Source organism: Crinia signifera, chromosome 7 (assembly GCF_055691185.1).
Source record: "Crinia signifera chromosome 7, ASM5569118v1, whole genome shotgun sequence".
NCBI lineage: Eukaryota > Metazoa > Chordata > Amphibia > Anura > Myobatrachidae > Crinia > Crinia signifera.
Window position 1 is genome coordinate 136,462,222 of NC_139223.1, and position 23,047 is coordinate 136,485,268.

General features: G+C 46.2%; 1 protein-coding gene across 2 annotated transcripts in view; it reads left to right on the plus strand.

Annotated features, from left to right (window-relative positions):
• LOC146019554 (1-phosphatidylinositol 4,5-bisphosphate phosphodiesterase beta-1-like) overlaps nucleotides 1-22,837 on the plus strand; it is a 36,170-nt gene extending 13,333 nt beyond the window's left edge. The window contains exons 3-5 of one of the 2 annotated variants that reach the window (XR_014450600.1): nucleotides 13,599-13,748; nucleotides 20,451-20,543; nucleotides 22,735-22,837. Coding sequence is in view for 1 of the 2 variants with exons in the window: in XM_083152057.1 (XP_083008183.1) it covers nucleotides 13,599-13,609 (11 nt within the window). In the remaining variant the exon portion in view is untranslated. Of the gene's footprint in view, nucleotides 1-13,598; nucleotides 14,014-20,450; nucleotides 20,544-22,734 lie in introns of those variants that run through there. The other variant, XM_083152057.1, reaches the window with a different exon arrangement.
• Nucleotides 22,838-23,047: the final 210 nt, after the last annotated feature.

The window sequence follows — 23,047 nt, forward strand, 5'->3', positions numbered from 1 at the left end:
GTCAATCAACTGACGGCGGCGCGGGCGGTCACATCACTCCCGCCGGTGCCGGAACTCCCCCACGACGCATTCAAGAGGGGTACTCGGCGGGGGAAGAGGACAGCGCCTAGCACCGCCGATTCTCCCCCAGGCAGCGTGGCCGGAATCTGGGAGCAGGTAAGGCCCTCTATGAGGGCATAAACTGCTACTGTGCTGCGCGCTGTGGGAGACAGTCGCAGCAGCTGGGGTGGACACTGGCTTCGGGCAGGGACTCCACTAGACCACCGGGGCCAGAGCGCAGGGCTCCATTTGTTCCGGTGGGGGAAGTCCAGCATGGGGGGGGGGGGGGGGGGTGTCGCTTGGCCTGCAGTACCTCCCCCAGCTTTGGCGCCAATCTCTCCGCAGATATGCCGTCCATCAAGCTGTTTAACCCTATGCCCGCCCCTTCTCTTCAGACCAGTGGCCATTTTCCAGGAGTGCGGGCACAGTCTCCCCTGTGAAACCGTTTAGAGGTTAAATAATCGCTTTCACAGCCACCCTAAATCCCTCTAAAGGTGCCCATACACGGTACAATTATTGTATACAATATCGCATCTCATCTCATCTCATTGCATCGCACAGGTTTTGCAATGAGATGAGATGACATGAGATCTAGTACAAAAAGTATGCTCATTGTTAACGCCACCCCACCATCAACGCCAACCCGAAGTGTGGCGAGCACAGCGAGCCCACGAGGGGCGGCGGTACGCGTCCTCCGACCTTTTCATCCCCCCACTATCCACGTAAGTTGATTTTATATAGTGTGGTAAGCGCAGCGAGCCACCGAGCCCGAAGCGTGGCGAGCGCACGCGCATTACTTCACTGGTATTACGCGTCCCCTCGCGGGGCTCGCCACGCTTCGGGCTCGGTGGCTGACCCTCGCAGGCTCACTACGCTCGCCACGCTTCGGGTTGGCGTTGATGGTGGGGTGGCGTTAACAATGAGGGGGCATACAAACAATGGGGGGGGGGGGCTGGGGGGCATTTCACATTGACCCTAATGGTCTCAGGGATCATTTGGGACCATTTAACATTGATTCCTATGGAAAATCGCATAGCATGCGATTTGGTTGCCTGTGATGCGATTGACGCGATTTTATTGCGGGAAATCGCATCGCATTGCATGCCTTAAGTTAAGGCATGCAATTAACAAAATCGGGCGCCCAGATAATACACAAGTACCGAGTTGTGCTGCAGGCCTGTCTGAACAGGATGTCATTCAGGAGGGGCTATGTGTAAATTGCTTTATCCCCCCGGCCAGTCCTCCGCCACGGTGGTTTCCCAACAACCTCCCTGGGCAGCCTTTCAGCAGTTGTTAGGCACCCTAGTGGATCGCCTTCCTCCCTCCATTGCACCCCCTGTAGTCCAGTCCCCTCCACCTTGGGTGGATGCCCTATCGACCAAGGTGCAGACCTTGCAGCAGACTACGATAGCTATGCAGAAGCTGCTGCCTAATCCTGCACAACCTAATAGGCATCTGTTAACACCATTGCTCACTGTAGCACAGGATGACACAGATGATGATGGGGATGATAATGCTGATGATGACATTAATATTGATGTTGACCAAGCAGAGACAACTGATGTGGCAGCTCTCATCCATGCAATCCGTGAGGTGTTATTGTCAGACTCTGAGGAGCCTGAACCTACTGCTAAAACCAGAGATGTTTTTAAGAAGCAGAAAGTGATTAAGGCCCAATTCCCTCACTCTGACCATCTGATAGAGATCAGGAGGGATCAATGGGAGGCCCTGGGTAAAAAGTCCACTATTTCTAAGAATCTATTGTTCAGGTATCCCTTACCCCCTGAGGATTTTAAGCCATGGGAAATTCCTCCATTGGTAGATTTTCATGTGACCAGGCTAGTTAAACCTTCAGTACTGCCGGTCACTTCAGAATCTGTATTAAAAGATCCTACGGACAGACGCTTGGAACACTCCCTAAGGACCATATTCTCCTTCACCGGGGCGGTCCAGAGACCTACCACAGCAGCGACTTGGGCAGCTAAAGCCATCTTACCGTGGGTACAGGTCTTAAAAGACGAACTTACCCCTGACGCCTCTGAGGATGCCAAGTTATGTGTACAGGTACATCACATTAAACAAGCGGCATTTAATATTATGGAGGCTATGTCAGATGCGGGCACCTTCGCTGCCAGGGCATCCGCCAGCTCCGTCCAGGCCCGATGCATCATTTGGCTAAGACCATGGAAAGCAGATCTGGAATCCACGAAGACCTTGGAACTCTTACCCTTTAAGGGTGAAAATTTATTTGGGGAGGAGCTTAACAAAATTGTGGCATCTCTGGCAGCTGCCAAGACAGCGTGTTTGCCCACTGCTCTACCGCAAAAAGCTATGACCTCTTCCTTTCGGGCCTTTCGTCCCCAAGGTAAAGCCAGAGGTCAGTCCTACCCTAGGACCGCTCCTACCAACAAGGCAAGTAAGGCAAAGCCCAAGCAGGCCTGGGCCGCTAGACAGGCCCATGACAGGCCCATGACAAGCCTTCCGCAGGGGGACCTCCAAGTGGGCGGCAGACTTCTCAACTTTGCCCACCAGTGGCTATCCACAACAAAGGATGCCTGGGTAAGGGAAGTTGTGTCACAGGGATACTCCATCTCGTTCAAAAAACCTCCCCCACGCAAGTTTTTTTGCACGGGTCTACCCCACGATCCACACAAAGCAGAACAATTATTAAAAATCTTAAATTGTCTGCTATAGTCTCGAGTCCTTATTCCAGTCCCTCAGCAACAGAGAGGACTCGGCTACTACTCGACTCTGTTCCTTGTTCCAAAACCAAAAGGAACTTACAGGCCAATTCTAAACCTGAAATCACTCGATAAAATGGTGAAGGTTTCAAAGTTTCGAATGGAAACTTTAAGGACAATCATCCTGGCTCTGGAACCGGGGGATTACATGGTCTCCCTGGACATTCAGGACGCCTATTTGCATGTCCCAATTCTACCAGCACACCAGAAATATCTCAGGTTTGCTATTCAAAATCGTAATTTTCAATTCCAGGCACTTCCGTTCGGCCTAGCCACTGCCCCCAGGATTTTCATAAAAAATTCCCATACCTGGACAACTTACTGTACTATTAGTGGCCAAGTCCCAGGAAGTCCTGTTATCTCACCCACAGGTAACAATCAGGACAACAACACGGATGGCTCCTCAAATGGGAGAAATCATCACTCATCCCCTCTCAGCAAATGTTGCATTTGTGAGTTCTCCTGGACACTCAGTCCTTGAGGATGTCTCTTCCCAGGGACAAGTGCAATTCCCTGCATAACCGAATCAGGTTGTTTGTGCAGAGTCCCAGAGTTTCAATCCACTCGGCTATGAAGATCTTGGGCCTGATGGTGTCAACGTTCAATATGGTGGTGTGGGCACAGTTTCATTCCCACCCCTTCCAACGTCTTATTTTGTTGAAATGGGATGGACAACCTCACCACATCAGGTCCACGTTTCTCACGATAACAAAGGAGGTGAGAACTTCTCTTCAATGGTGGCTGCAAACAGACCATCTGACTCAGGGTCGTCCATTCTGGTTCACAGAGTGGACAATTCTCACTACCGACGCCAGCCTACAAGGCTGGGGGGACGGTAGTTGAATCCCGATCCTTGCAAGGCGTGTGGACCACACCAAAAACACTCCTTTCCATCAACATGTTGGAGCTTAGGGCAGCTAACAACGACCTGATCCATTCTCAAGACCTTCTCCGAGGGAAACCGGTTCAGATCAAATCAGACGCCACGACGGTGGCGGACATAAATCGCCATGGAGGTACTCGCAGTGCTGCTGCTCTCCGAGATGTTTCCAGGATTCTCACCTGGGCGGAACAGCACCTTCTGGCTCTGTCGGCAGTCTTCATCCCAGGAGTCCTACACTGGGAGGCAGACTTCCTAAGCTGACAAGACATTCATCCAGGGGAGTGGTCACTCCACCCAGAGGTGTTTGCCCTCCTGAAAGACTGTTGGGGGAGGCCAGACGTGGACTTAATGGCGTCCAGACACAACAACAAAGTGTCCAAGTTCGGGTCGAGGTCCAGGGATCCTCAAGCCAGCTTCACGGATGCCCTATCAGTTCCATGGAATTATCGTCTTCCATATGTCTTTCCTCCAATATCCATGATTCCCAGGGTAATCAGGAAATTCAAACAGGAAGGCGGGGACCACATCCTCATAGCACCGGCCTGGCCACGCAGGCACTGGTATGTGGACCTACAACAAATGTTGTTCCAGCCTCCATTACTCCTACCCCCCTGGGTGGACTTAGTGAGTCAGGGACCTTGCCTGCACCTATACCTTCAGCGCCTGTCTTTGATGGCATGGCGCTTGAGACTGCCTTACTAAAAAGTAAGGGTTTCGGGGAGTGGCTTGAACGAACTAGGAGAAGGCAGCAGCTTTCCGGAGCTCCCAGCATCTATCCTGTGTAATACCTTGTTTTAATCCTACTGACGGTTTTGCTACCTGTGCCGAATGAGTGACGCTGTACCTGATAGTTGCCTGCTCCTGTTGGTGAGGTACAACAGACTTTCTCCGTCGCTCTGACAGCAATAACAGCTGCGGCCTACTGCTATTGTGGGACCCGGAAGCCTGGGCTCTCTTCACTGTATCCCCCTGCATCAACTCAGTGCGCCCTGCTACGTGGTGCCCTGTTCCCGGGTGACTTGGTGGGAGGGGGTGGTGTACGCTGGTGATCTCTCCGGGGTGTATAGCGGGGACAGCGGGAAGCGGTCTCAGTTGAGACTTGCTGCCATGGTCTGCATGGAGGGAACTGGCGCCATCTTGCCCTACTCCTCCGCTCACTGGGCTGTGGCACTTGCTGTGGGCCACTTTAGTTCTTGCGGCTGCTAGTTGGTGCCGGAGTGATTTGGAGCTCCTTGTCGGTTCTGCACTGCTTCTCCACGCAACTGTCTGGTGCCCCTATAGTGGTGTGTGGTGCCTGACGCAGCACATTTAATGTGCCGACGCCATTTCTCCTGCCTGGTCACTTGGTTAAGGCACTGCTGACAGTGCTCTGCTTCATGACAACCTGACTTCTTTTTACATTGCTTTACGTGGATATCGGAAGTCACTTCTTCTTTGGATGAATATGGAATCCTAGACTGCACAGATTTTGCGGGCGATATATATGCCTCCTCTGCTAGAATTTATCGCCAGTTGGATGATGTACAAGGAGGTATTCCATCCTCTCTCTGTACTGTTGGAAGATGTGATGTAATTGCTGTGGAAGATTTTTTGATGTCTAATGGTCGTCTGACTTGTCCTGCTACAATCCTGAATGCTACATTGGACATGTATTCTTATGTCGACTTGTATAACTTTGAGATTGCTAGGTGTACTCCTTCTGTGAATTTTGATGGTGACACAGCTTGCCTCCAGTCTCTTCTCCTGCCACCGACGATTATGTTTTATTCCTGGACTTTGACCCCTGTGTGTTCCGGCTACTCCTTTACTTGACCTCATGAGACTTGTTATCCTTATGGGAAATCCAACTTGCTTCCTCAGGAGTCTAAAAGCTGACCAGATTAGGGTTCCACACTAGCTTGGAGTGTTGATTCCGCTCACTTTTATAACTATGTTCTTTTCTTTATGCTTATGGTGTTTCAGATTAGTTTAGTTTAAAAAGGGTATAGGGGTAGTAATAGGGATCCAAGTACGCCTAGGTTTGGGGTGGGTTGTACACGGTGGGGGTTCTGTGGGAGGTTTTTTGGGGGCTTTATGGGTGGTTTATTTTATTAGTGGTAGTGGGTTAGACTAGTGTGCCTGACAGACGACCAATTTTTTATCTCTCCTTATGCGGTTGGAATACTGTTCAAAATATTATCACTTTGCATCTGTGCTCCACTACCTCCTGTTGATCTATGTGCCCGGATGGTGCCTTTGGGCAAATATGATTCACTTATTGTAGCAAAGGGAGTCAGTATTTTCTTATCTCTCACCGTGCGTTTATTGATCTATGTATAACCTAAATACTGTTTAAGTTCCTATGTTTTTTATCTATTGCATCTGTCGGGACCTGTATTTTCTTTACTTGGTTGAAAAATGCAATAAAAACATTCAATTAAAAAAAAAAGTAAGGGGTTCTCTTCCAAAGTAGCCAGAACCATGATTCAGGAGCGCAAGCCAGCATCCTCCAGAATTTACTATCGAGTCTGGCATGCTTACTTCGCATGGTGTACGGCTAAGAAGTATGACCCAAAGATTTTTAAGGTGACCAGAATACTGGCATTCCTTCAGAAGGGCCTAGATATGATACTGGCGTCTTTGAAAGTCCAGGTATCAGCTTTATCCATCTGGTTCCAGAGGCAAATAGCCTTCCTACCTGATGCCTGTACAAGGAGTGATACATATTCAGCCCCTGTATTTCCCTCCTACAACACCTTGGGACTTATCACTCGTGTTGCAGGCCTTGATTAAACCACCTTTCGAACCGTTGCAGACGGCGGATTTCAAATGGTTGACAGCCAGGACAGTATTCCTCCTGGCCATTGCATCCGCTAGACAGATTTGTCAGCGCTCTCCTGTAAAACTCTGTTCCTCAAATTTCATCTGGATAGGGAGGTGTTACGAACTAAACCATCTCACCTTCCAAAGGTAGTTTCCAAATTCCACATCAATCAGGTGCTTGTGGTCATCTGTCCATACCTTCATAAAATTCTATGCATTTGACATGTTCGCCTCCCAGGATGCCTCCTTTGGTCGTCGGGTACTTCTGACACCTCAGGCAAATTCCCTCCCTTAAATACAGCTTTTAGACATCCCCAATGTCCCCTGTGGGACCCATGGACCCTGAAAAGGAAAGTTAACTAAGGACCTACCTTAGTTAACTTCCTTTCCTTGAAGTCCATGGGAACCACAGGGCGCCCTCCCTAAATTTGATCCTGAGGTATCCCTATGTGTGATATACTACACTGTGACCTTACCTGACCTTATTCGTGTCCGTGTACCGTGAGTGGTATGTATGAGTACTTGGGCATGTGTCCTCCTTCTTCTCTGCTTCCTGCTTATGGCTGGTTAACAAAATCTGAGGAGATCAGCCTGGAGACGGGGTCATAGGGGAGAGGGCATGGGCATCCTGGCAAACTTCAAAGAGCTTCGCTGATTGGTGCCTCGGACCCCTGGATCCGCCTACAACCCCCGATGTCCCCTGTGGTTCCCATGGACTTCAAGGAAAGAAAGTTAACTAAGGTAGGTCTACCATAACTTTCCTAATTTGTGTCTAACTGCCTGTTTATTATTCCATTCAAACAGTCTGATGTTAATATCAGCTTCAGCAAGTTAACTGTATATCTTATCCTACTGATTGAACACAATGTTGTATGTTGTAATGTTGTATGTATCACCTAATCACCTCCTCCGAGTCCCGTGTCCAAGACTTCTCTCGCGCTGCCCCCTGCACTGGAACAACCTCCTAGCGCTCCCTCAAAACCCACTTCCTCCGACTAGCCTATCCCTCCTCCTCCTAACCTCTTTCGCTCCTCCTATCCTGCATACCCTACCCCTTCATCCATTCCCATCCATTCCTACTTATCCTATTGTTGTTCGTTCGTCCACCCACCTCCTTTTTTTCTGTTAACTCTTATGAGTAGGGCCCTCCTTCCTCACGTACTCACCCTACCTCTTTACCTAACCAGTGCTCCTGCCCTGTTCTTCCCTTCCTCTACTTCATCTTCAGTCTCCTCGACAATTTCGACACCTACTTCAGAACTGATGCTGATTTTAGTTCTACCAGCTATACCCCTATTTATGCTGTATTTTATCAACACACCCTGTACGTTACCTTGTAATTTGTTTTTTGTTTGCTATGTACGGCGCTGCGGACACTTTGTGGCACCTTAGAAATAAACTACTACTACTATGTTGCCCTATAGGTAACTGTTATTAGTAACACATTTTACTGGATACTATATAAGCCGTACAGAAGGTGGGAAGAATTTCTTTATGGTCTCATCTGTTATGTGAATCAGGTGTAATCACCTTTAGAAATATATTCTTTCATCCTTTAAGCCTGAGGTGAGCTAAGAAAAGTCATATGTGTTATAAATCCTTCCTGTATTAGCGTGTGTCCCCTACAAAGGGATATAGGGCCTTATTTTGGTTCATTCTTTCTGACAAAATCCTTCTTAGATGGACAAAACCATGTGCACTGCAGGGGGGGCAGATGTAACATGTGCAGAGAGAATTAGATTTGGGTGAGTAATTTTGTTTCTGTGCAGGGAAAATACTGACTGCTTTATTTTTACACTGCAATATAGATCTCACTTTGAAGTAAAACCCCACCCAAATCTAATTCTCTCTGCACAAGTAACACCTGCCCCACCTGCAGTGCACATGGTTTTGTCCATCTAAGAAGGATTTTGTCAGAAAGAATGAACCAAAATAAGGCCCATGATGCTGATCTATCAGATTCAATTCAAACACACAAACTATGCTTCACCGCCAGTTAAATTGCAGGCTCACACCTTTATTCTCGCTAAGGATTTAATTTATAGATTAGATGGGTGTTTTTACATTGCGTAGTAAATCAGTACACATAGACGCATTTGTCTCCTACATAGAGACAGAGCGCTGGTTTCTCAATGCGAGTGCGTGTCTGACAGAACTGAACTGAACTGAGAACTGAGAACAGTCTACACGGGCTGAATAGTTTTATTATAATTAGTCAATATAGGTTTATTAAGCTTGTGCAGGATAATATATACAGTCAGAGGCAGAATATACCTCCAATGTGGAGACAAATCACTGTTCAGTTAGTGTGGGAGCATATCAGATAGTGCTATTTAAACTGTATCTACTCAATTATGTGTCTTCAGCGTAATCAGTGCTTCATCACTAAGTCACACTACAGACATCAGTTATGAGGGGATAGGTACAAAATCCCAGCGGTTGGAATCCCGGCTGTCGAAATCCTGACGCCGAAATACCGACAAGGGGGGGCCGTGGATCGCCCCCCTTTGCGGGCGTGCTGTGCTCGCCACCCAGCGGGCCCGGTGCCTCGCTGCGCTCGGCACACTATTTTATTCTCCCTCTTTGGGTGTGGTGGACACCCATAGAGGGAGAAAGTGCCAGCATTGCGGTGGTCGGGATTCCTGCGACGGTCTCACAGGGAACTATTTTTGCTAGTTCTGTAGCAGCGTATATTTTTTGCAAATAGAGAACGTTATTCTGTTGTTTATAATAATAGTGTTTAAAGTGATTGTCTGCAAGGATATTACATTCACAGATTAATGTGGGTACCACAATAAAAACTGGATTTTTGTCCTTTCTGGAAAATCCTTTTTTCTGAGTCCACGGTGGTCACTGGAAACAGTAGGGTGTGGGTGGAGCTTTTGTGAACAGGCACCATGGAGTTAAGACTTCTTTGTGCATCCCAGGCTCCTCCTCCCCATACCTCGCTCCCAGGCCCCAGTTTGTACGAAGCAAGCCTCTGGGAGACAGGGAAAAAAGAGGAAAGAGAACAGAAAATGTCCGACCCTACAAACAGCCAGGTGCCTAAGGGTGGGCGTCCAGTGACCACCATGGACTCAGAAAATAGGACTTTCCAGGTAGGACAAAAATCCAGTTTTTTCTATGGTACCTCTGGTGGTCACTGGAAACAGTGGGACATCCCAAAGCGCCCTCTTTATGGGAAGGAACGCTCCTGAGCTGCAGTAGGGACACTACGCCCGAAAGCAGCGTCTGACAAAGTGAAAGTGTCAAAACGATGGAAACGTGTGAGTGGCAGCACGGCACAACTGTTCCGCTGATGCTCCACGAGCACCCGCCTAGTAAGGGCCTACCGAGCGAACTGAATGGGCTCGAATAGAAGAAGGAACTGGCTTGTTAACCAACACATAAACTTGCTTAATGGTAAGACTTAGCCAACGGGCCAAAGTCTGTTTTGATGCCAGCCAACCCTGCTTGGCGGCATCATATAACACAAAAAAGAGAATCGGTTTTGCAAAAAGGTTAAGTCCGATCCCATAAAGACGCAGTGCCCGTACCACATCTAAAGAACAGAGTTCCGGAGAATCCTCTGAAGGGGAGAAATCCGGCACCACGATCTCCTGGTTGAAGTGAAAATGAGAAACCACCTTGGGGAGGTGGCCCAGCTGTGTGCGGAGGAACACCCTATGTGGATGGAACACCAGAAAAGGTGAGGCCTGAGACGAGACCGACAAGTCTGAGACCCGTCGCGCAGAGGCCACCGCCAGTAAAAAGAAAACTTTCCAAGAGAGCCAACGTAAATCCACACTATCTAGAGCTGGGGTAGCCAACCCTAGTCCTTGAGAGCTACCAACAGTGCATGTTTTGCAGGTCTCCTCACAGAATCACAAGTGAGCTAATTAGCTCCATCTGTGGATCTTTTAAAATGTGTCAGTGATTAATAAGTGCAGCTGTGCAGCAGCTAGGTTGTCTGGAAAATGTGAACTGTTGGTAGCTCTCGAGGGCTGGGGTTGGCTATCACTGATCTAGAGGCTCAAAAGGGGGTCTCTGGAGGGCCTGCAACACCAGAGGTTGATCCTACGGCTGTACAGGGGGTACGAAAGGAGGTTGTACATGCAACACGCCCTGGAGAAACGTTTGCATGACCATGCGTTTAGCCAAACGCCGCTGAAAAAGCACAGACAAGGCAGAGACCTGAACCTTTATGTAGGCAAGTCGAAGGCCCAAATCTAGGCCCGCCTGCAAAAAAGCCAAAACCCGAGACAAGCGGAATTCCCGTGGAGGAAAATCCTTTGTTGCGCACCACCGGTAGAAAGCCTGCCAAACGCGCTAGTAAATGGGGGCAGAAGAGGGCATCCTGGCGGCAATCATTGTTTTAACCACGCTTGGGGAGAAGCCCTTAGCTCTTAGGATAAGAGCCAAGTGCCAGGCCATCAAAGCCAACCTCCGCAGATCGGGGTGACAACACGGACCTTGAGTGAGGAGGTCCTGGAGCAAAGGTAGTAGCCAAGGAGGTGCTATGGACAGAGCTTGAAGGTCCGAGAACCATGTTCTCCTCGGCCAATTGGGGGCTATTACAATGGCCACTAGAGACTCCTGTTTGAGATGCCAAAGAAACCGAGGGAGCAGGGAAAGCATAAACCTTTTGAAACGGCCAAGGGGCAGACAGGCCATCAACCAGAAACGCCTCTGGTGCGAGTGCCGAAGCAATGAATCTTGCGATTGAACCTCAAGGCCATCAAGTCTATTGGGGGAGACCCCTACGATCTACTAGAGACTGAAAAACCTCCGGGTGAAGTGCCCAGTCTAACGCCTGAATGTCCTGCCGATTGAGAAAGTCGGCTTCCCAGTTTGACTCCTGGAATGTAAACTGCTGAGTAAGTGGCATTCTGCCAAGGCCAGAATTCGGATGGCTTCCCTCATTGCCGCCCCGCTCAGAGTTCCGCCCTGATGATTGATGTACTCCACAGCCGTGGCGTTGTCTGTTTGAACCTTGACAGCCTGACCCTGTATGAGTGGCCGTGCTAGACGAAGAGTGCAGAAAATTGCCCAATTCCAGCACGTTGTTCGAGAGGCTGGACTCCTCTCGTCACCAACGGCCCGAAAGGAATGACAGGACAGCTCCCCAACCCCGCAGGCTGGCATCCGTTGTGAGCAGTGTAGGACTGTAAATGGACAGCCCTTTGTCAGGTTGGAAGTGTGGAGACGGCAACGGAGGTAGGCGCACACCTGCCGGGAAAAAGTTATCGTCTGGGATCCCAGTCCCCCAGCACCAGCGGGTGCTCGGTTTTACTCGACTCCGTTCATGGATCCAAAACCAAACAGGACTTACAGGCCAATTCTCAACCTGAAGTCACTCAACAAAGTGGTGAAGGTTTCAAAATTCCGGATTGAGACTTTACAGACAATAATCCTAGCCATGGAGCCAGTGGAATACATGGTCTCTCTGGACATTCGGGACGTTACTTGCATGTCCCAATTCTACCAGCACACCAAAAATATCTAAGGTTTGCTCTTCTAAATCACCATTTTCAATTCCAGGCTCTTCCATTCAACCTAGCCATTGCCCCCAGGATTTTCACAAAAATCATTGCAGTCATGGCGGAACACCACCTGGAAATCCGGATATTCCCATAACTGGACAACTTACTCTTAGTGGCCAAATCCAATGAAGTTCTGTTATCTCATCTACAGATAACAATCAGGATACTCCAACAACACGGTTGGCTTCTCAATTGGGAAAAATCATCACTCATCCCGTCGCAACAAATGCTGCATTTGGGTGCACTTCTGGATACTCAGTCCTTGAGGATGTCTCTCCCCATGGACAAGTACAGTTCCTTGCAAGTACAGTTCCCGATTTCCCCTGTGGGAACCATGGAACCCGAAGAAGAAAAGGAAAGTTATGGTAGACCTACCTTAGGTTAACTTTCTTTTCTCGAGGTCCATGATAACCACAGGGCTCCCTCCCTAAATTTGCTTTGAGGTATCCCTATGTGTGGTATAGTACGCTGTGACCTTCCACGACCTTAGTCTTGTCCAGGTACTGTAAGTAGTGTGTATGAGTACTTGGGCATGTGTTCTATCTGTCCTCTTCCTTCTCCGCTTCCTGCTAACGGCTGGTTAACAAAACTGAAGAGCTAAGCCTGGAGGTGGCGTTATAGGGGAGAGGGACAGGCATCCTGGGAAACTGCAAAAAGCTTCGCTGATTGGTGCCACAGACCCTGGATCTGCCTACAACCCCGATTTCCCCTGTGGTTACAATGGACCTCGAAGAAAGAAAGTTAACGTAGCACCATAACTTTCGTTATTATGTCAGTGCTGACATTGTGGGGGAAATTGACTAAGATGGGAGTTCTATTTCACATGGGATGTTGCTATGGGCAACAATCAGAATATTCTTATTTATTAAGCACCTTTTAGAAGATAATAGATAGTATCTGATTGGTGGCCCATAGCAACATCCCATGTGAAGTAGAACTTCCATCTTGGTAAATTTTCCCCTGTGAATGCTACTGAACATGTTGACATCCTAAATGTCATGACGTTCAAACAATAGGAACATTTTGAATGTCAACATAAAAAACCATGGGCAGGATGTAGCATGCTTAAAAAGGTGCCCATACACGGTGCGATGACCTCTGTGCTTTCAGTACTATGCATAGCATCTAGTACACAAACCATACAATGTGCTATAGCACTGTGCTTTTTGTAGTAGATATGATGCAATCTAGTACTAAAAGCATGGGCAGCACATAGTTTATGTGCTGTGCGATGGGATGTGCACGGGAGCCCGCAGCTCATCGCACTGCCCTGTCGTACCGTGTATGGGCACCTAAAAAGGGATAAAATGGAGAGTGATAAACAACCAGCCAATCAGCCCCTAACTGACATGTTCCTGGCTGTTTGAAAAATGAAAGGTAGGGGCAGATTGGCTGGTTGTTTATTGCTCTACAGTTTATCACCTTTTGAAGCATATCCCTTAGTAGTCTAGTAGTAAACTTCTCTATTCAAAAGTCTAGAAAAATCTATTTGGTTACCAGTAAATGAAATAAGTGCTTCCACCAGCATGCAGCATAGTAACATATAGCAAATGAGAATTCATTGTAATTATTTTATGGTATTTTCCTTCCATTCTTCTCTTTTTGTCACAGCTGGCTGGTAATTCCTAAGTAGAGATGTATCGTCATGTGCTTCTGGCTGGCTGCCGCTGTTTGGAACTGGACTGCTGGAAAGTGCAAACTGCAGAGGAAGACCCAATAATTACACCCTGACTCACTATGACCACTGAAATATCATTTAAGGTACAAGACTGGTTGTTTTGACCTTGATTGTTTTGTCATTTCAACCATTTGATTAATAATTACAGATATGTCTAGCAAGACGAGTTCTACAGAACGCTCTTCCCATCATAGTTGTATTGACAAATACTGTATGTAGCTTGAATAAAATGTGGGCCTAATTCTGGTTCACTAGGTGGGGCAGATGATGTGCAGAGAGCGTTAGATTTGGGTTAGTTATTTTGTTTCTCCTTCCTCCACTAGGTGTTATTGGAGCAGTTATTTTGTTTCTGTGCAGGGTAAATGCTAACTGTTTTATTCTCTGAACACGTCAGGTGAGTGAGTAGTGGATTAGGAGAGTGCTTCTAGCACCCTAGAGGTTAAACTTCACTGCCTCCCAGTCCTCCTCTACCCCTCCCCCAGGCCAATGGACTCAGTTTTTTCAGGGTGCTGGCAGGAGCCAGACGGACCTGAGAGGGGCTGCTTTCGAGCGCAGAGCTGGTGGTCTATCAGACACCCGTGCTACTGCTGCAGCGCCACATGCGGGTGGGGCCTGGGGCATTGGGGAGCCACAGCCGCCGCCGGACGCCAGGGACCTTCATTTTAAGGTAACACACTCCCCGCTGGGAGCACACGGGATAGCACTAACTCTCAATGTGCATTGATAGTTAGATTTGGCAAATTTAAATTGCAGTGTTAGAATAAAGCAGCCAGTTTTTCCCCTGTACTTAAACAAAATAACCTACCCAAATCTAACTGCACATGCTACATCTGCCGCACCTGGAGTGCAGCATGGTTTTGTCCATTTGCTAAAAAAGCAGCTTTGTGATCAAGTCAGAAATAGGCCCATCGTTCAGTGTTTTCCCAACGGGTGGTTCGTTTTAGTGTGTATGGGGCATTACTCTTCCCCACTACAACCCACCCTTTTGATCTTCCTAAGCTAACCTCTCGGTCTTCATCTCTCTTTTTTCACCTAGTTTGTTTGTAATAAAAGCCTTGATTTTATTATATGGCTTATGCTCAGAATGACTTTTTTTCTTTTAATCTTTCCATTGTGCATTGTGGGACGTTTTCACGATCCCAGCTGACTTCCAGGTACTTGCAAATCTGAAGTTGCTGTTTGTACTAATTGGTTACTTCTTTACTCAAGATCAATAACACATTGTCTCTGCCACCAGCAATGACGTTTTGGTGACCTGGCACGATGGGGGAGCCAGTTAGCATATATACAGGTAGTGATGTATGTTATATATGTGCTGTCAACCATACCCAGTGATCAGCAGCACCGTGTTTTTCAGGGTACGCAGTCAGTGGATAGACAGTGACTAGGTCGACAGTCACTAGGTTGAACGCTAATGGTCGACAGTGACTAGATGGACACCTAAAAATGGTTGACCTAGCTTAGGTCGACACTGCCAAAAGGTTGACACAAGCTTATGGTTGATATGGGCAAAGTCGACAGTCAAAAGGTCGACATGATTTTTCATGATTTTTTTTGTTGTCAGAAAAAGGTGTTTTTTTCATACTTTACTATCCAAGTGGGCAGAAAGTGGGAATATAATAGTATGGAGAGCAAAGCAGTACATATATGGTGTACATGTCGACCTACAATTACAGAGACACCAAAAAATCATGTAACCCTTATACCAACCTTTTGACTTTTGATCTTGCCTATGTTGACCATAAGCTTGTGCTGACCTTTTGGCAGAGTTGCCCATTAGTGGTTGACCTAGTGACTGTCAACCTAGACATTGTCTATCATCTATACCGTCACCGTTTTTCACTGACCTGCTGTAGCACGGAACACAGCGCTCAGCTTGTCTACCCCAGATTCCAGGGAAAGTAGCCTACTGGAATCAGGGGGTGGGCTTGTAGAAGACAGGCAAGCTGAGCGCTGTGTCCTATGCTGCAGCAGGGTCAGTGACACACAGCGGTGCTGCTGATCACTGGGTATGACAGTCAGCACATATATTAAACCAGCTCAGGGGTTGCCAAACTTACTTGAATCACGGTACCCTAGAGTATCAGCACTTTTTTCATGGCACCCCTAGGATAAAAGCTGTTTTTAGTGACAAATTTGAGAAAAATATTAAAGTAAATTTTGCCTACCTGTCATTATTTAGTTCTGTGGTGGTTTACAGTTGTGCGTCTGTTTGTCCACGTGTTTTATCATTGGCAGCCACTAGCGCTGGTTTTGCCAATAGTTTTGACCATAAATAGATTTGGTACTTGACCACCAACCTACTGTAATATGACACCCCTGCAAGAGTCAGGTGGCGCCCCAGGGAACCACTGTTGGGAATCACTGCACTAGCTGAAGTAGCCAGCGGTGCCTGGGTTTAAATATTCAGGTTATTAAGTTATCAACAAGTTGGATGTAACTATCAACATTTTATAAATAATTAGCAGCTCTTCCAACACACCCATGAGGTGGCTGCGCTGTGTCGTTTTTTTTAATGGGGTTTCGCCAGTAGCCCTAATCCCCAGAAGCTGTATGTGATGATATCTCAGGTGTTGAATCTCTGTTCCAGGATAAGGTGGTGCAGCAGAGGGTGTGTAAGGGGCAGGGGCTTCAGGTGCTCATCTCTCTGGTGTGGAATGTCTGAACCAAGATGAGCTCAGCCTTGGGGCTTCAATGCTCATCTCTCAGGTGTATAATGTCTGCACCAAGATGAGCTCAGCCTTGGGGCTTCAATGCTCATCTCTCAGGTGTGGAATGTCGGCACCGGGATGAACTCAGCCTAGCCCACGGACAAATCTGATCTAGTATAGGAGCTGGGAATATGTCATTCCCCAGGAGCCCCATTGATGAATGTCTGTCTCAGCCGGTGGGCCTGCTACACCCTCTGTAGTGAGGAAAGAAGTGCTGCTGCGTCTTCTACATATATTGTGCACTGACGCTCTAATCCTGCTGACGAAGCCTCGCCAGCCTGAACGTGGGGTCTTTTCTTGTAGAATGTTATTTAAACTTTCCTTCACTTGATGGAGTTCTCTTAGCTCAGCTTCTTTCTTTTTTATTTCCTCCTCCACTTCTCTTTTGAGCTGTAATGCGTCCATCATGTCGTCATTTGGAGTAGGTTGTATGATTTCCTCCTGCTGGCCGCTCATTTCTCTGTCACTCCTGTCATCGTCAGTCACGTCCGTGCTGACCGTATGAGGCAGTAGACTTTCTGTGATGGTCCACATGGCACTGTAGTTATGGGCCACTTCTATCCAGCCTAAATAACGATCATAGCTCCATGATTTTGGAGCACCAACCATCTCAATCTCTGTTGAGCCATCCCTGATGGTCACCATCAGTTGGTCGTCTTGTAGATCCCCTGGGTGTATTATTTCACCATCATCACATACTCTCTTCATCACTGAATAGAGCAAGTCAATCTTTTGCTCATCCATACACACGGTACTGTGTACCACTACATTGCAGGGTATTTCCGCCATAGTTTGAGAAGATTAATAGACAAAATCTGTCAGAGCTGCTTCTCCGTCCTATGAATCTGCAACAATAATGGTCTCTGTGTAGTGCACAGCTTTTTATTCCAGTTCAAGCTCCATTGTGACATCACAAGCTATTGTGACATCACTCTCCCAGTGCTTTGCTGACAGTTTGTCCCTCTTTATATAGTTAATAAAGTTTACATTGTTTTACACTAAAAGTTATAGAATATAGGTTTAATTTGTTTTATATTTGATCTTTTCATATCTTGTGATATGGATCTACATTACTGTAACGGAATATCTCGCCATTTTATCTTTATGAATAAAAAGTACAAGTTTTCAATGAAATAATAAAACTAATGTCATATAGAAAATAAGTTTCTGTCACCAAGAGAACTATTCCCAAGAGACATTGTCCTACAGAAAAGTCACAGCCCCTGTATTTCATCAGGACACAAATGTACATTACCAATTTGTTTCCATATTATAGGTATCCTACAGGTGTAAGTACCACCAAGCGCTGTATGGTTTCTTTTTTTTTGGATCTTTTTGTTTCCTGCTCTTAGGGTGGGTACACACCAAATGATTTTCATTAATGATATGCTCAATAACAATATCATTAATGATTTCAACGTGCATATGTTTTCCCTTTATATCATTAACAATACGTGCTCCCACGAATTGTTAACCATAACCTCTATGGGGTGGACTGAATGTTTTACGGGGGTCCCAATAATCCATATCAGTCACTGAAAATTATCGTTAACGATATCGGGCCTAATTCAGACCTGATTGCAAAGCTGCTTTTTTTTTTTTTTTTTTTTAGCAAATGGACAAACCATACTGCAGTGCAGCTGGGGCAGATGTAACCTGTACATTGAGAGTTAGATTTGGCAACTCTAAATTGCAGTGTTAGAATAAAGCAGCCAGTATTTCCCCTTGAACTGAAACAAAATAACTCCCCCAAATCTAACTCTCTGCACATGTTACATCTGCCCCACCTGGAGTGCAGCATGGTTTTGTCCATTTGCTAAAAAAGCAGCTTTGTGATCAAGTCAGAAATAGGCCCATCGTTCAGTGTTTTCCCCACGGGTGGTTCGTTTTAGTGTGTATGGGGCATTACTCTTCCCCACTACAACCCACCCTTTTGCTCTTCCTAAGCTAACCTCTCGGTCTTCATCTCTCTTTTTTCGCCTAGTTTGTTTGTATTAAAAGCCTTGATTTTTTAAATGGCTTATGCTCAGAATCTTTTTTATTCTTTTAATCTTTCCATTGTGCATTGTGGGACATTTTCACGATTCTAGCTGACTTTCAGGTACTTGCAAATCTGGAGTTGCTGTTTGTACTAATTGGTTACTTCTTCACTCAAGATCAATAACACATTGGGTGACATTTAATAGGGAGTGAGTTTCTGTTTTTGGTGCTTTTTCGCACAAAAAAAGGCCGAAATCGCACGTTTTTCAGAAAACGCCAAATTAATAGGATGCGAATTGTGGCAAAAATCACACTTTTTTCCGGGAATTCACACATTCTGAAGTGGCGATTTCTCAATTCGCATCCAGATGTTTTCCTATTGAAAAACATAGGGTGACATTTAATAGGTTGCATTTTCCGATTTTTTGTGATTTTGTGATGTGAAAATGTCGAAATCACCTGTTTTTTAGAAATCGCCAATTTAATAATCATCGATTTACTGCTAAATTTGCATGTAGTGGTGTCTAACTCGCACATGTTGGAAACGCGATTTCATATAGCATTTTTTATCGCATCCAGATGTTTTCCCCATGAAAAGTATACAATTCGGAAATTTAATGGGTGGCGATTTTGGAATTTGCCATCAAAATGCGAATTGTAATCAGGAAAAAAAACAGACGAGGTAGAGGCTGGCGATTTATGTTAAAAAAAGTGGCGATAAACTCATAAATGGTTGAATCCATCCCAGGTGGCTCACATTGCAATCATGAAGTCCACTACATATACCCCCACAAGATTATGGACACCTGTGAGGGTGTTTGAGATGGAGATGTTGCAGAGTGGACTGGAGGTGCTAGTGTGTGAGCTGGGATGTTTGGAGGAGCTATGCAGGAGGAGGGATCTTGCTGCCCACCAGATCCAGGTACCCCGACCACTTTGTGCTTCTCGTAGGTATCGTGCTAGGGTGTACCTGGACTCCCTCTCAGATCAACAGGTGGTGGAGATGTTTAGGCTGAAGCGCAATAACCTGTTGAACTTATATGAGCATGTGAGTGATGATTTAGACCCTTTTGGGGGTGCCAACTATGCAGTGTCTGGGCTGCAGAAATTAATGTGTGCCCTCTACTTCTTGGCCACAGTCTTTGAGCTCATGGTCATTTGGGGGTGTCACAAGCCACTTTCTCTAAACATTTTCTCAGGTGTTAAATGCTTTAAAGAAGCTGTGGCGCACATATATCACATTCCCATGTTGTGAGTCCGAGTGGCAGGACCTGAAGGTGGCATTCTATCAGCTCTCAGCATTTCCAAATGTGCTGGGAGCCATAGACTGCACCCACATTGGGATACGGGCTCCGCACGTGAGGAAGCATGTGTATGTTAATCGCTGGGCCGGCCACTCCCTCAGCATTCAGGTGGTATGCGTTGGCAATCTCAAAATTCTCAGTGTGGTTGCAGGCTACCCCGGGAACTGCCATGATGCCTATATCCTGCGTCACTCAGCTCTCTGGGACCGCTTCCAGGCCCACACCATGCCGGAGGGCTGGCTAATAGGTAAGTCAGTTATCAGTGTTTTATTCATGTGATTTGCTAAATACCCACATGATATGTGCCCAACAAAACACATTAGTATTTCATTTGTAGGTGACTCAGGATATGGGTGTCTACCGTGACTCATGACACCTCTGTGGAACCCACAAAGCCCTGCACAGCAACGCTACAATGCTGCACACATTGTCACCCGCAATGTAGTGGAACGCACCTTTTGGGGTGCTGAAAAGCAGATTCCGGTGTTTGGACAGATCAGCATCTACACTTCTTTACCACCCTACCAAAGTAGTACTGATCGTCCAGGCTTGCTGCATGCTACATAACATTGCTCTGGCATAACCAAATTATGTTGATGTTGGCAATGCAGCAGTCGTGCAGGAAGATGAAGCTACACAACATGTGGTAGTTACGAGTACACGGAGGGGGAATGTGGTTCACATTTTACAGGTAATTTACCTTGCAAACATTGACATTAAAGAATAACCCATATCATCTGACATGGTGTACCTTACAAAACAACTCACTGCTTTTTTTAACATTGCACAGGGCCATTTGGGAACTAATGCACACCCCCTGCAAGGTCTGCCATACCTGCTTTGTCCTTGCCTTGATACATGCTGGCACCTAGGACCTTTAAATGTAAGTAATCCTAACATGGGTGATGTGTATAATTCATTGGTAAGGGTACAAAACGCAGGTTCAAGGGGTGGAGTTGCCATGGAGGCCTGTGATGAGGGGATTTTAATGTATTGGTTAAATTACATAGTACTTACACTCTGCAATGGTCAATGCTGGACCCTTTAAATCGTATGTAATAGGCCCAAATGAAATCACATTAATCTCCTTGTAAGCCAAATACAACCTTTGAAGGTAATATTGCAATATAGAAACACAAATCAAAGTATGCCTTCATTATTAAAGAGAATGACACCAAGGTTGCAGGTAGAAAAACATTTTACTTGCAGAAAAACACTTTTTTATGCAAAAGGTAAAATAGTGCAATATGACATTGTCATCAGGAAAACGGATGCATGTAAATTAACAGAACAATCCACAATTTCTACCCTTAAACATTTTTGCCCTGAGACCGGGAAATGCCACCATTTCCAATAGACCCAGACCCACCATTAGTACGTACACTACGGCGGGAGGGGAGTAGTGGGTGACCCATTCATTGGTGTGGAGGACACGCTGCTGCTTTGAGTAGATGTGGTTTGTTGCTGATCTAACAAATTGCTTGCACTTAGGCTTAACTGACTTTGTAGGGACATCAACGCAGTTGTTTGCCCATTAATAGCTTGGGTCTGTGCCAGCATATTTTCATTAAGTTTTCCAAAATGTGTGGTTTAGCCCCTAATGGCCTGCCCAATCTCTCCTAAGCGTGTGTCTATTGTGGTTGCAATACGAATTTGCGTACCTACACTTGCACGCAGGCTTTGATATACTTTTCTCATTTGCTGACCAATGCTTTGCACATACCCCTTCATCTGCTCAATTTGGAGGCTCTGAGACGACATATAAAATATTTGCTTCTCTTTAAATGTGTGAATGGATCTGGCCAATTCTTCGGCATTGGAAGGACTATTGGTGGCTTGCAGGAGTGAGGCCTGCTGCCCATGTGACTGAGTATAGGGTGGAATATTGATTGGTGTTTTTTGTGCAGGTTCCAATGTGCTGACAGGTTCCAGTATTATTTCACTCCTATCATCCAGCGGATTCGGTATGGAATCCCGGCGGTCGGAATCCCGGCGGTCGGAATCCCGACGCTGGAATCCCGACCGCCAAAATCCCGACAAGGGGGGGGGGAGTGGAGCTCCCCCCCTTGCTGGCTCGCTGCACTCGCCACGCAGCTGGAACGGTGCCTCACTACGCTTGGTACGCTAATTTATTCTCCCTCTACGGGTGTCATGGACACCCACGGAGGGAGAAAGTTTTGGATTTCGGCGGTCGGGGTTTCGCCGGGGAATTGACTGCATCCCCATCCAGCATCTGTATGGGTTCTGTTGGCTCTGGCATCGGTTGAGATGTTCCTACAAAGAAGATGACAAAGGTAAGTATGTTATGCTGAATTTTGGTTGGAGCGTCAGGGAGTTATAATGGTGTGGTCTGCAAGATGCATATTGCATCTATGTGATGGATCAGTACTTCCACCATAAAGGGACTATGGTTGATGTTTTTGAACAATGCGAAAGGTGGCCATACATCAGAAAGATATTGTACCCAATCATACAATCTCAATTGATTGTAAGATGGATTGTATGCAGATTGTGCGCACATCTTGTGTACATAAATCATACAATCAATCATCAGATGGATTGTATGACTGATTGTATGATGGATTGTATGCAGATTGTGTGCACATCTTGTATACACAATCATACAGCAGATGGATTGTATGACTGATTGTAAGATGGATTGTGTGTAGATTGTGTGTCCAAAAACCACCAAGGACTGCCGGGGATTTCAAGGGAAATTGTACACAATCATGAGCGCAATCGATGTATCTTTCTGATGTATGGCCAGCTTTAGTTTTGTTGATTTCTTAAAAAAATGACACATTCCAATGTACTGTTTTTTAAAGGAATTAATTTCAAACACTTTAATCCGCCATTGCAATGTCATGTGCTGTCCAAACACATGACAATCACAACTGTAAAGTGCATGTGTTAGGTAGAACACATGCTTCACAAAATATTATTAGTAATCAGGATGTGCAAAGTAGTTTAAACTCCCAGGCATGGTTGTGTAGTTGAACAGTGCAGGGTGTAGGTTTCAGCCATGTGTGATATTAAAAAATGCTTTGCATAACAATATCACATCTCACCTGCAGGGTCGAAATCACCAAGATGGCGATGAGATGAATGAACCACAATAGCAGGCTGGGAGTCTGGAGCTGGAGCTATGAAAACAAAATGGCAGATTTAGCAATATGGACATTTGCACTTAAAGTGCATTATTTTTTCAAGCTACTGTAAAAAAATGTTTACACTAACTATTCTAGCCTAAGTTACCTTGAACATTGTGAAATTATGCAAATATTAGCCTAGCATCATTTTTTAAATAAATTACACATGAGCACAGTGCAGTATAGTATGGCTGCCATTTTAATTCATCATATACTGCATCATGTTCAACATGTCTAA